The sequence below is a fragment of the Drosophila kikkawai genome, chromosome 3R (assembly GCF_030179895.1).
Source record: "Drosophila kikkawai strain 14028-0561.14 chromosome 3R, DkikHiC1v2, whole genome shotgun sequence".
NCBI classification, from domain to species: Eukaryota; Metazoa; Arthropoda; class Insecta; order Diptera; family Drosophilidae; genus Drosophila; species Drosophila kikkawai.
In genome coordinates this window covers 32,057,581-32,070,915 of record NC_091731.1, presented here as the reverse complement: position 1 = coordinate 32,070,915, position 13,335 = coordinate 32,057,581, and the positions used below count along the sequence as shown (strand labels likewise).

The 13,335-nt window shown below is 40.8% G+C and overlaps 1 protein-coding gene across 4 annotated transcripts in view; it reads right to left on the bottom strand.

The window, feature by feature from the left end:
• Positions 1-888: 888 nt before the first annotated feature.
• Positions 889-13,335, bottom strand: part of stumps (DBB domain-containing protein stumps) — a 33,666-nt gene continuing 21,219 nt past the window's right edge. For all 4 annotated transcript variants that reach the window (XM_017171272.3, XM_017171271.3, XM_070287068.1 and 1 more), the window contains 2 exons: positions 4,891-5,074; positions 889-4,359 (listed from right to left, as the gene is read on the bottom strand). In XM_017171272.3, coding sequence (XP_017026761.1) covers positions 1,512-4,359; positions 4,891-5,074 — 3,032 coding nt within the window. In that variant the 3' untranslated portion in view covers positions 889-1,511. The remainder of the gene's footprint in view (positions 4,360-4,890; positions 5,075-13,335) is intronic.

Sequence of the window (13,335 nt, the reverse complement as noted above, 5' to 3'; positions counted from 1 at the left end):
AGGATATAAGTTCAGCCGGGTTCAGGCCGGATTCGCGCTGTAAACAATTGGTTAACTGAGATTTTTTGTCAACAAAAAAAATTATTTCTTGGTTTTTTAAAAGAATATTAATCAGAAGAGGCTAACGCATCGATATTATAGAAGAATATATAAGGTAATTAAATTTTTTTGTTTTTTTTTTTGTTCCATTTATATGTATGTAACTTTAAAATAACGATTTATTTATTAACTTTCACACCAATATTTAAATTTTCTGCCATCTCAAGTTTCCAGCCCTTTGGAAAATATTTCGTAAATGTACAGACATTTCTTATAATAGCTTTTCAATGCGAAAATTATTTTGTAAAAACGTATTTAAAGTATCTGTTAAAGTATCTGTTAAATACGTTTTTACTAAATAATTTTCCCATGGAAAATGGTTTCTCTTCAATTAAACATTAAGAGCTCTATAAAGGAATACCTTTTCAAAGCTCGTTACCATTTTTTCTGCTTTCATAAAGGTTTTTAATTTAAGCATAAAATATTTCTCTTTGAGCTATTAATCCTTCGGGGGGCCATTTCAGTGCCAGCACAAAAGTATGCTACAAACAGGACACTTTTTTCCATATTTTCACTTTTGCCATTTCCCTTTGCTATCATTTAAAACGACGAGCAGCGCAGCCCGGAAAATTCGCTCCAGTCAGCGGCTCTTCATGAATGCAAACTTGCATTTGTTTCCCAGAGAGAAATAAAAGGGAAATTTACGTTGGCAGTTGCAATCCCATTTTGCGTGTTGCCGGGGATTCCGCACGATTTCCTGTTTGCCACGAACGCTACCCAACGACCTCCCACAATTTCCCGCACATTTTCCGACGCCTTTGCACGTGCCAAATGAAAACAAGTTTCCACTCTGCTTATATGTAAAAAATTTATTGCGTTTAACTTTTTCTGAGGGTTTCGGGGGGTTGAGTGAAGAATGAATGAACGAGTTTTACATGCTTAACTGCATGCCAAAAGGTGTGTGGGGCTCTTAGCGATAAATGGTCATGTATCCTAGATGATATCCTTAAATGAATCGCGTTTTGATATTCGTTGGTATCGACTTAGGACCTAGGCTTATCAGCTAGCGATATGTTTGATTTGGTTGCTTGCAATCGTTTCATAAAATGTACAATTAGATGCTGAAACCGCAGACTACATCTACAGATAATACAAATAACTTCGATTTTAAACTTAAAGTAGGCTTCACAGAGATTTAAAAACTTTAATTATTATAATTTACTTTTTTAAATCTCCAAAACCAACCCTCAAGTTCACCTTCGAAAGGCTTAAAACTAAATATTAGAATAGCGATAACTAGTTCATACTCATTTCATCCTTCCAAAGGGACAATGTTCAGGGGCTTTCGTTGTCAATTTCGATCAAAAGTGGGTGGGAATTAACAATTCCCAACTGATTTATACGAAATCTAACTCAAAAAAGGACTTAAAAACTATATGTGAATCTCCTTTCGATTTCGATTTCTATGCCGTTCAGCAGTTCATGTAGTTGGGCGTCGTCTCTGTGTCTGCCTCAGCTTTGGAGGTGTCCTTCTCCGGTGGAATATCGCCCACATTCTGGTAAACCTCCGCCTGGACCTCTATGCTTCCAACCTGAGGACATGGCACTGGGATCTGCTTGGGCTTGAAGGAGCTGCAGCCGCTGGTGGAGTGGCTCTTGGTCAGCTTGCCGTAGATGATGTTGGAGCGCTCGTTTAGCTTGATGGGCTGCAGGGTGACTCCGTTTTGGTTCTGGTAGTGTTGTTGTTGTTGCGTCTCCGCCTGCTCCTTGGCCTCCATGATGGTGTTCAGGTAGTTGCTACTCTGGGAACTGGCCAGGGGTTGGCTCCCGTAAACTGGGATGTTCGAGGGGAACATCTGGTAGTGCTCTGATCCCGTGGGACTGGTGGGCGTGTTCAAGCGCTGACAACTGGACATGGGAGAGGGGAACACGATCTGATGACGCTCATCCCCGGGCGTAGAGCTTGGCGTGAAGACGGGTCTGGGTGGCGGTGGCACTAGGTAGTTGTCCATCATGCGGCAGTGCGGTGGGAATCCTCGTCGCTCCTCGTGATCCGAATGAGTGCCGGAATCTCCGAGAGAGGCGCCGCTGCAGTTGCTGCCGGTGCTTAACCTTCCCGAGGACGAACTTGAACTGGAAACGCTCTGCAGGCTCAGTGAGCTAATCGGCCTGCCCGCTCCCACACCCGTGGATACTCCTCCGCCGGACTTGAAGCTACAGCTGGTGGCTATCGAGGACTTGGTCTCGTCCAGCAGGCTGTCGTTGCCCTGCTGCTGAGGCTTGCCGCGCGAGAAGAACTTCTTGAATCTCTCGAAGGGCGTCTCTCGCTTTAGATGCGTTTTGACTTGCTCCTGGATCCGTTCGTACTCCCTGCGCAGCTGATCAATCTGGTCCTGCTTCTCTCGGAAGCTCTGCTGGACGTCGTTGCGGTGCTTCCAGCGCTCCACCAGCAGCTCCACATCCCTGATGGACAGGACATTGTTCTTGAAGTCGTGCATAATCTCAGCCAGCTCGTCGTCGGCGTTCGAGCGACTGTTACTGGCGGCGGAGGCATCACTGGCGCTCCTCTTCAGGGTGCCATAGCCGGGTTGTTTAGTGGTGCAACGGCTCAGCCGCAGGGGCTCCTCCACAGGTCGGTTCGAGGGCTGGAACAGATAGTTGCCATCGTCCTGAACCACCGGAACATTCGAGGGCTGCAGCACATAGTCGTTGCCCAGTTGGTTCTCCAGGAGCTGTGAGCACTCCTGACTGAATTTGTCCGTCTGATACAGGGGAGCCGCATCCACCTCGTCTAGAGATCTGACCTGCTCCTTGCTCAGCTGATTCTGCTCCTTGGACTGGTAGTAGGGTGGCTCATTGATCCTCAGTTCATTGGTAGTCTGTTCGGGTCCCGGCTGGGAGCCAGCCTCCGGGAGTTTCTTTTCCGACTCCACCTTCTTTTCGGTCACGGAAGCTTGCAGATTCTCGTCCTCTGTCTCCACGCTGATGTAGTTGAGATTCGAGATGGCCATGGTCTCTGTTTTAGGCCTCACTTCCGGTGTGTTCTCCCGCTCTGAGCCGCTGGACATCTCCATGTACTCCGCCGTGGGCAGTTGCTTTGGTGGCTTTTGCGTTTTACCCTTACCCGGCTGGGCCTCGATGACCACATTGGGACTGGAACTACTGGCCTTGGGGCTGATCTCTCCTTGGCCCGGATTCACGCCCTTGAAGTAGTGGTACATGGTGGTTAGTTCGTGGAACTCGGCGAAGCTCACAATGTTCTGGGCCAACTTGTGGTGGCCCTCTTGCTCGGCCAGCTCCGCTGGAGTGCGACCAGCGCAGTTTCTCACGCCGCAGGCGGTGTCGCCACCAGGACACTCCATCAGCTGGATGCAGAGTCGATTGAGGCCCCATCTGGCCGCAAAGTGGAGCAGGGTGGGATACTCCTCCGGACTGGACTCCAGGCGGCTGAAAAAGTGATGCTGGCGGTCGCTATTGCCGCCGCTCAGCAGGTGGAAATTGGGCGGCATGTTCCGCTGGAAGCACTGCAGCAGATGCTGATCCAAGGCATCCCTTTCCACGGGTCCAATGCCCAGGGCATGGCACATGAACTCAATTGGCGAATCCTCGATTCGCAGCAGTTGCTCCAGCTCCCTCAGGCGACTCTCGCACTTGATAGGCCTCGCTCCCAGGCTCTTTCCATTCTTCTCGATCCTAATTTCGATCATTGTGGAGATCTCCATGCAGGCCTCTGGAATGGAGAACTGCAACGTGTAAGGATTGCGGCACTTGAAGTTACGCAACTCGATGAGCTCGCCGGACTTCTCCACCAGCAGCTTCAGGGTGTCATTCTTCTCCAAGGCCTCCGCCAGTAAGGCCACTACCTTGTTCTGGCCTAGCTTGACCTTCTTTGGCAGCACAGTGAAACCCTCTGTGCAGCTGGAAAAGCTGCGCGATAGACCACCGCCACCGGAGGAGGCTCCAGAGGAGCTATCCTGGCACGGCGGTCGCTGACACAACGCTCTCCCAAGGATGTCGGTGGCAATGCCCAGGATATTGCTAATTTGCACCTGGTCGTTGTCCCTGACCACGCAGCGCCGCCACTTGTAGTAGCTGGGTAGCGCCGATTTGTGCATCTCTTTGACCTTGTCCTCGCCCACGTCCAGCAGAATGGCCAAGACTTTTTCCACGCGTATAATCGCCGAGAGCTGGGTCATCAGGAAGCTGTGCGGCAGGGCCAGCAGAGCGGGACACAGGATCACGATCTGCAGGGCGGTGCTCTGGTACTTCTGGGCGATCTCCTCGCTGAAGGGACCATCGTCAATTTTGATGTGCAGAAAACTGGAGGGGAAAAGAGGGTGAACTTATTATTAAATAAATATTTGGGATATTACTTTAAATTTTTATATTTTAAGATTTTTATATAAAGACTTTATATATTTTTTATGACTAATTTCTATTTAAAACTTGAATATTATTTGTTAAAAATGAAAACGTTGAGCAAATTCCTCGGAAATAGAAAGTGCAACAAGCTGGCAATGAAATTTCTCATTTGTATTCACAAAATAACAAAAAATGAATATGTAAATATGTTGAATTGGTACTTGGAATTCTACTCAAGTCACGCAAATTTCTTGTAATTATCTTTTTTGCATATTTGCCTGGGCTTTAGAATTTAAATAAGTAAGTTTAATGGCTTGCACGCTCTTTAAACATAACGTTTATTTTTTTTAATTAGGCCAGACATCCGGTAATTAATTTATATACAATTATTCTTCACTATTAAAATTAACTTTTTATTACCACTGCACTCTCTAAAATCTAGTTAACTTCTCAGCTTTTTAGTCACTAAAAATATAGTTATATACTCACTTGAATGGCTTCCGTCCGCGCTGCTTGGTGATCTTGTCGAAGTGGTTCTTCAGGAAGGTGGCTCGCAGATATGCCCGCTCGCTGTGCTTGGCTGTGATGATCAGAATGTCGTCCATGTTGTAACCCAAACCCATACACCCGGATGCACTCGCTCCACTAGCGTTGTTCACGTTGCCGCAGTTGTCTGCAAAATGAAACAAGAAACAAATCGAGCAACGAATCAGAAAAAATGCCACAAAAACTCCGAAGACTTTGGAGGAGTTGCTGATAAGCCTGCCAGGCACTGGCCCAAGGCGACCCCCGTGTGTAATCTCTCCTTCCAAGTCCTATATATACACATATAAAGTATTTCAGTATTTCAGTGTTCCGTATTAAGTGTGTGTCTGCGATAAATAATGTGTTTACTTAGGATTTGACCTGCGTGATTTGTGGCCTCTTCAAATAGTTTCTACTTTTGTTTGACTTTTCTGCGGGGAATTTGACTTTTTTTAGGGATCTTTAAGCGCCGCAAATGTGCGATAATTGCAATCAAGGACTTGTGTCACCTGAATCAGAAAGGAATGCATTCTTATCTTTCTTTAAAGTAAGGTCTGAGAAAAATGATCTAATTGATAAATTGATTTTTACCTCACTGAAAGTGTGGGAGAAGTTGAAAAGGTTTATTTTTGAAGAAAAAATATTTTGGCTGGTGAGATTCTTCCTTTATATTTTGTAACCTTTTGCTAAGAGATTGATGAATGATTACAATTTTTTTAACTTTTATATATTTGAAAACTGAAAATCTTCACCATATAAATGTTATTTTATGAAAACTCCTTGACACTTCAAGGCATTTCTTTAATATTTCCACACATTTCACACTCACTCCACTATGTTTAATCCCAAAATGTAATATTTGTATAATGGTGTTGTAAGACTTTCCAAAAACTTTTTCTAGGGCTTTGCTCAACAATTTAGGAATTTAAAGATAATGCCAGGAATCTCTTGCACTTTCCACACTCGCCCACATTCCGCAGTGACACTCACTTGGCGACTGTCCGGAAGATTCATAGTTGGATTTGGATTTTAGTGAAACGAAAACAAAAGATTTCAAGATTGAAACCAAATAAAACAGCATAAATTTTCAAACTTATTGTTAGAACAGTGGACATTTTCCCGATTTTAGCCAAATAAATTAGGTTGGACTAATCAGTTCCCATTTTCATCGGCAGCCGCCTCAGGTTGCCTCATAAATTCAGTCACGTTTTGAGCATTTAAATAAATCTCACTCGGGAGCAAAAACACACAGATACACAGATACTCGCACTGACAGATGCAGATACAAACGGCAGAAGAAGATGCGTTGGGAAGTGGAGACGAAGCGATGCTATCTCCTGGCCAAACCGAAATCCACTGTTGCATTTGCCAGAATCTGAACTTCTTGACACCCACAAATGGCGGCGATGTCAGCAGAAGTACACTTGGAAAATGATTTAAGATTGTTTACTTCTTAAATAAATTCTTAAATAATAAACTTTTGAAATGAAACCAAGAAAAGTGGGATAAAATAAAGTTGAAATGAAGTAATTCCCACTTTGAAATTGATTTTAGAACATTTAATCTTGAATGTAAATTGTTTTTAAATTTAAATTAAAAAATTTAGTACCATATATTACAATAAAGTAAAATGTGATATCAAAAGGAATACATTAACACAATAAATTTATGTAAATAAAACATTTCCTCTTAAAGTAAACCTCATTTATTCAAAAATAAATAAATATTTTGTATTTAAATTATTTCTTTCTTTTTTATATATTTTTTCTCAGTGTCTTTCTATCTTGGGCCTTCCTTATTTTCGCTCTCTTCTTCCTGTCGCCTGTTACGCTTTGCGTTTCTCTGTCTTTTCCTCATTATAAGGCAGCAGCAGCTATAAGGAACTCAACTTCTGCTCGGTGCCTACTTTATAATATATAAACATAAATGTTATAGGGGGAAGCTCTCGCTTTGTTCCACTTCTGCCTTTTTTTGTATGCAAAAAAATATTGTCAAATTTAATTTGATGCATTCGAAAACAGAACCCTTGACGACATAATTAAGTGGAACTCTGGGTAGTTTCCGAAAGCTTTGCTTTGACCCTCCTTTTCTGTGATTAATTACTGTGACCGAATAAAAGTTTGTCCTGTTTGTTAACACTGAGAAAAAAAGGGTTAATTGATGGTTTTAAAAAAAATGTATTTATTAATTAGGAAGCAATTCTTCTGAACTTAAAAAATCTAGTTAAATAATAAAATCAAGCCAAATAAAGCAAAGAAAAATTTTAATAAAATGTTTGGAGTTTAATAAATATTTTAAAATTTCTTTTTTTAAATATATATAGTTTTTTATGACTCTTGAAATATTTGTTTATTTTTTTTAATGAAAATGTGACGAATTCCCTTTAACTCATCTTTAAACCAATTGTTTTTTTAGCTTCAAACTTCAAACCCATAAATATTTCTACATTTTCTGCAAGTGCACTCTCTATATTTGGCGGTAACTTTTCTGATCCTTCACATTCGGCCTCTCTCTTCGACCGACTTTTGCCTTAATGGCTTTTGTTTCGCTTCAGTTTTGCAAACTTTGATTTTGTGACAGAGGCTGGGAGTAGGCTGCCGTTGCGGCTGCATTGAAATTTATTTCTCAATTACATGGCAGACGACAGTTTTGCGACAGCGACATCGCGGCTGTTGAAAATTTGCACAGCGAAATCAAGTAAGGCACCAAGAAAGGGGGAAAAAGCGCAGTTTGACATTAAATTGCATACACATTTTAGCTGGCTGAGTGCGGGAACATCTGGTAATTGTTAAATACTCCTTCGGCGAAAGACAAAATGCCTTCCTTTGTTCGGTGGAATATCTTTGTGCTTTTTTTTGCCGCTTTTCGGCTGTGATCGATCACAATTTAATGGACCTCGTATCTCTGCATCTCCAAGGGAACTCACTCATTTCCATGTCCACATAGTCCTCCTCCTGCCCGCCATTCCTTCTGCCCGAAACGCAGCTAAAGAGTCGCATTTTCGATTACAATTTCGTTTTGCGTATTTTTCTTGTATGAAATTCCGAAAACAAAAACAAACACACAATGTTTTAATTGTTAAGCGCCGCGAACAGACTCGAACATTGCGCTAATTGTCGTCGCAGCATCCACATTTCGAATGGAACTGAACCGAGTCCACAATCCGACCCACCGCAAATCCGCAGCTGCCTAGGATTACGACTTAATTAATTGATTAAAACTAACGATTTTAAGAGAGACGACTGGGGCAGCTCTCGCTGGCATCTAATCTGGTTTGAATCAGTTAAAAAATAGTTAAAGGGGTTTGAGAGGAGATTAAGTTGTCACAAAATGCAGAGGATTTTTGGGGATTTTATTAAAGATTTTCTTTGATATTCATTTAGTGAGATAATGGTGGGTTTTAATAGGATTTAAGGATTTTTCAAGGAGATCTAGTTCTTGGTTTCTAAATTATTAAAATAAATTTTAAAATTTTGTTTAAAGATAAATTACTTTCTCTGTGAAATATTATAATTTTGACTGCATATTCTTAGGAGATATTTAACTTTTAAAAACGTTAGAAGTTTGCAGAAGAATGGTGAAGCTTTTTTGTGACTTTCCTGCCCTTCCAAGAAGTCCAATCTCCCAATTTCCCAGTAGATGCTCATAAAACAAGAGCCCCCATGTATAAATATTCCCAAATAATTCATCAAAAATGTTCTTATAAGTGAATTTAGCTTATGGTCGCTTGATTTTTATGACAATGTGTGGAGTGGGTAAAATGCAGAGGGGATATTGAAATGGCTACACATTTTCTTTTATTTCATCTTTTTTTTATTTTTGGGGGAAAAGAGACAATTTGAATAAATGCCAACCGCTGATGGTGACACTTTTTGTATTTTTTGTATATTTTTTGTTTGTATTTTAGCAAGAGACATAAATCAACGAAAGGCGAACAGAAAAATATAAATGCGGGATTAAATGGACTGAGGCAGTCATGAGCTAAGGCAGGGCTCGGGACGGGACGTACCGGACGACACACAAATTAACCCTCTTTCCCCCCAAAAAAAAATCAACAACAAACAAGTCAGTATATATACATATATGTCTTTGTATGTTGTGCAGAATGTGCGTGTGTGCCCAACAATTATCATTTAATTATGTCAACTGTAACTTAATTATGCGCATATATATCTTTTAATTTGAGGTTTGGTTAATTGTCGACTTCCTTATGAGATTGCAGCAAGAATTCCATTCCAAATTGAGTTGAACAAAATCTGTGATAAATCCTTTCTCACACTAAACTCTGGAGTAACCCAAATTCTTGAGTTCCCCAGAGAGAACTTTAGCAGAGATTTGTATTAATTTAGATTTAGTTTGCACAAGGCATAAATCATAAATGATTTAAATTGTTTTAGTTCTAGTTTCCACGCCCCTCGTCAGAGGCCCCCAGGTTCGTTAAATGGAAATTGCTGTTCTCATTGTCTCTCTTTCTCTCTCTGTGAATCTCTGTGTGAGAATGTGTGAGAATCTCTGACACAAGCTGGACACCAGGGGGAAAACTATGCTAGATGGGTATGGAAATGGTACTGGTACTGGTAATGGGGATGGTCAGTCCCAACGATTATAAATGACATTGCATTTGATTTGGTTTTCTGGCTGTGAATACGCCTGCATTCTGGGTTTTTGCGTTTTGAGTTCGTGAGAGGTCATGTTCGGAATAATGACAGCCCTGGGCAGCTCCTTGGCTAATTGAAAGATGTGCTCAAACAATGGCATTTAAATTGTGACACATTTGCACTAAAGATATAGTGGAAATGAAGCAGGTATGGAGAGCCCTGCTTATAAAAAGATACATTATTTAGCTATAGTCTTGAGAGACCCCTTGAACTTAGCTCCCCGAATATCTTTCCACACCATTATCCGACTTTCCAAGAACACCACTCCATAAAGTACAGCCCCGATGACCCAGTAAATGAAGAAATTTATATTCTCATTGAAACGTTCTAATAATGAAAACATTTAAAAACACATCATAAAATGTGTTGCATCGAGAACTCTATGCATTTTTTCCCTTGGTGGAATTTCCCGCTAAAAGCAAACATAAACAACGTTTTGAAATTTCACTTTCAGCCCTAAATAGCGAAAAACTACACAACTCCGCCGACTACAAGAACAAAAAAAATTAGGCATCGAACCGTTTTCCAAGCCATAAACATAAGGAAAACAAATACTAAAGATGGCTGGGGGAATGGGAGTCGAAGAGTGGGAGTGTTTTCAGCATTTTCACGCCGCGTGCCGCGTCATGGAAAATAAAGCCAAGGCATTTAGTATATCCCTCCATCCCTCTAGAATATATAGATTTTGAGAAGGGAGAGTAGGATAAATGCAATCAAATGCAGCAAACAAGTGAAATAAACCGAAGGAAGTTCATAAAATGCAAAGAAGTATGCATAAAATGCATTTAGTTGGATTCTTAGACGGTGGCCCGTCTTGCCTTGACATAAGCCAAGTTCAGAATAATGCATAATGCATTTTAATGCAGTTTTTACTGAATTGTAAACAACTAAGGAGGTCCCAGCAGCAGAAGGAGTTGCTGCCTCCTCCTCCTACCAACCGCTCCTCTCTGATGTTATTTTTGACGGTTTTGACATTAATGTTTTGTTATTCCTCCGCACACATGTTCCCCTATAAAGACACAACTCTTTTAGTTTTCTTTTTTACCCATCTATAAATATATAGTATATATAGCATATATAGCTTCTGCTGAGAATTCGTGGTATTGGGGCATTGAGTAATTGTGCAGCAGGTGTCAAATGTCTTTGCTCATCCGTCAAGATCAACCCGAAACTGTAATTTCTCAACGAAAATATTAAAATTTGTGTTAAACTCGGCATTTGTGGTCTAAATAAAGGGGGGAAATTCCAATACCCAAGATCCCACCCCCGCCCCGACTCTATGAAAGTTGATTAATGTCCGCCCCAGTTGGAAAAGCGACAACTTTGTCAAACACTCCATCAAACACACATCTCCAATGGCTCTCGGAGGTGTGTGTTTGTGTTATTTTTTACGTTTCTAATTTATTCGTTGCATTTTCCGGGGGAGGGGAGCCTCCCTCTCCCACTCTCTCTAGTGGTATTTATGTCATTCTGGCAGTGATTCCACTGATCTATGCATTCTGTGTGCCAATAAATGTCGCCATAAATTTCAGCCCCAACATTTCACGCATCACAAAAGGCGGCTCCTAATATAGTCATAAATATTTTGTTGGCCAATTTAAAACAATGCACACATCGTTGCTTCTGGTTTAAACTCTTTGCAGTGAGGAGGAGTCCAGGAAATGTTTCTATGGGGAAAGTCTTTTAGGGAAAGTGATGGGGGAAATGGAGGGGATTTTAAGGGTTTTTAGGAATTTTTTTAAACGATTTTTAAGGCGAAGAAAAAGAGATAAAGGGGTTTATCTATTATTAAATGTACAAAAATGTTAATATTTTGTATTAAATTTAGTATTTTGAATTTACGCTAATTATTTAAAACATTTAAAATTATTATTTGGCTTAGTACTCTCAGTTAAGATCATTTAAATAATTTTAACTATGATTTTTCTTATTTTTTATAACATAAAAAATCTTTTTAATAATTTTTACTTCGTCTTTGCATTTCTAAAACAAAAAACCATAAAAAAACTATCAAAAAATATAAAAATTTTCCCAATTAAGCCACAAAACCCATCAAGGTTAATAGGCGTGAGTAAAAACACTCGAGTAAATCAATCCCAATGATTATATAAAAATCCCCAGGGCCCGCATTTTGTTCGCTAGTGTGCCGTAAAACACTTCTTCTTCGTTATTTTTTTTTTTTATGGCAAACATACAAAAATCAAGCGAAAAAAGCGAGGAAAATACAACGACGATGATAACTTGACAATAATCAAGTCAAATTTTTCGTTTCCGTTTAATAAACAAGAGCGCGGGAGTGAGAGCGAGGAAGGGCGGACGGAGGAGGAGTGGGGCGAATGGCCAGTGGACAGCGAGTGGAAGCGAGAGGGCAAGCGCCTCCATATGTGTTGTTTTTGTTGTTTCCTGCTGCATGCAATTTATGCTGCAAGCGTCAACTGCGCAGCGCTCGCACGCACACATGGGCAGGCTTCTATGAGGGATTTCCGGTGCGTGTGTCGCTGTCGCAGGCGCGCTGTCAACGTCGCTGTTGCAGTCGCTGCCGGCGTTGCAGCGCAGTCGCTGTTAGCGCGAGCTGCACTGAGAGAAAGTATTAAAACTTTTAACTTACTTAGTGGGGAAAACTAGATTAAAGTAACTTCACCACATAAAACTTGGCACTAAGCTAGTAATATTTACTTACAAGAAAATATTATTTAAAAAAAAAAACCCTACAGACTTATAAAATATATATTTTTTTCTATATATTAAGTAAATTCTTAAAAAAAAATCTTATTAGTACCAGAAATATTTACTTTATTTTTTTTTTCAAGTGTTTGTTGTTTTTTTGCATGTGCGCCTGCGCGTTGTTTTTGCAGCGCCAACTGCAAATTGTACGTTACTTTCTGCAAAAGTCTGTTGTTATTGTTATTATTGTCTGGGGCGGACATGCATATGTGTGTGTTTGTATGGTATTTATGTTGTGGAGCGGCACCTGCTGCCCCTTACCTTCCCCGCAGTACTTCTCCCGCAACATACGCCGCCCCTTTGGTAGCGATCCGCGACTGTTGCTCAGCATTAACATCACGCACAGCCCTTTTCAATTCGGTTTATAATTGCTGTTTGCTTATTTGCTATTTTTAAAATGCACAGCACAGCCAAGGAAGAGCGGTACGAGCACCAATACGAGCACGAGTACATCCAGTAATATGAGTATTTTTTGAAGCCTAGAAGGGCACGCGCTATCCCCCCCTTGATGCTTTAAACTCTTCATACATCTGTGTTTTTCTTTTTGGGGAAGCTGCCCCTTGGTTTTTTTCCCCCTTAATTTTCTGCTTTTTGTGTCTGGCTTGGGGATTTTCCTTCCCTGGTTTTTTGTGTGTGTTTTAATTAGAAAAAAAAGAATAGGGGAGCAGGGAACAGAGTCTAGACGGTTTTAAGCGGAAACTCAATCTGTGCTCTATTTTTGAAGCCGTGTCCCTCATATTTTTTCCAACACGTGCTGCTGTCTGAGTTGGGTTTATCAAAAAATATATAGAGGAAATTGAAATATAAAAGCAAAATACGTATACGGAAATTGCTTATAAAACCTCCTTTAATAAGAAGGGGAAAATTGCATATTGGAAAAGCTAATTCCTTTATCCTTTTGAAATGAATTGGTACAGCCAGTCACGTACAAGGAAATCTCACAAAATATCCTTCAATTACCATTTAGAGGGTTTTTTATGCTACACCCCCACTTGAGGAACCCTTTCCCTTTGTTCAATCTCTTTTT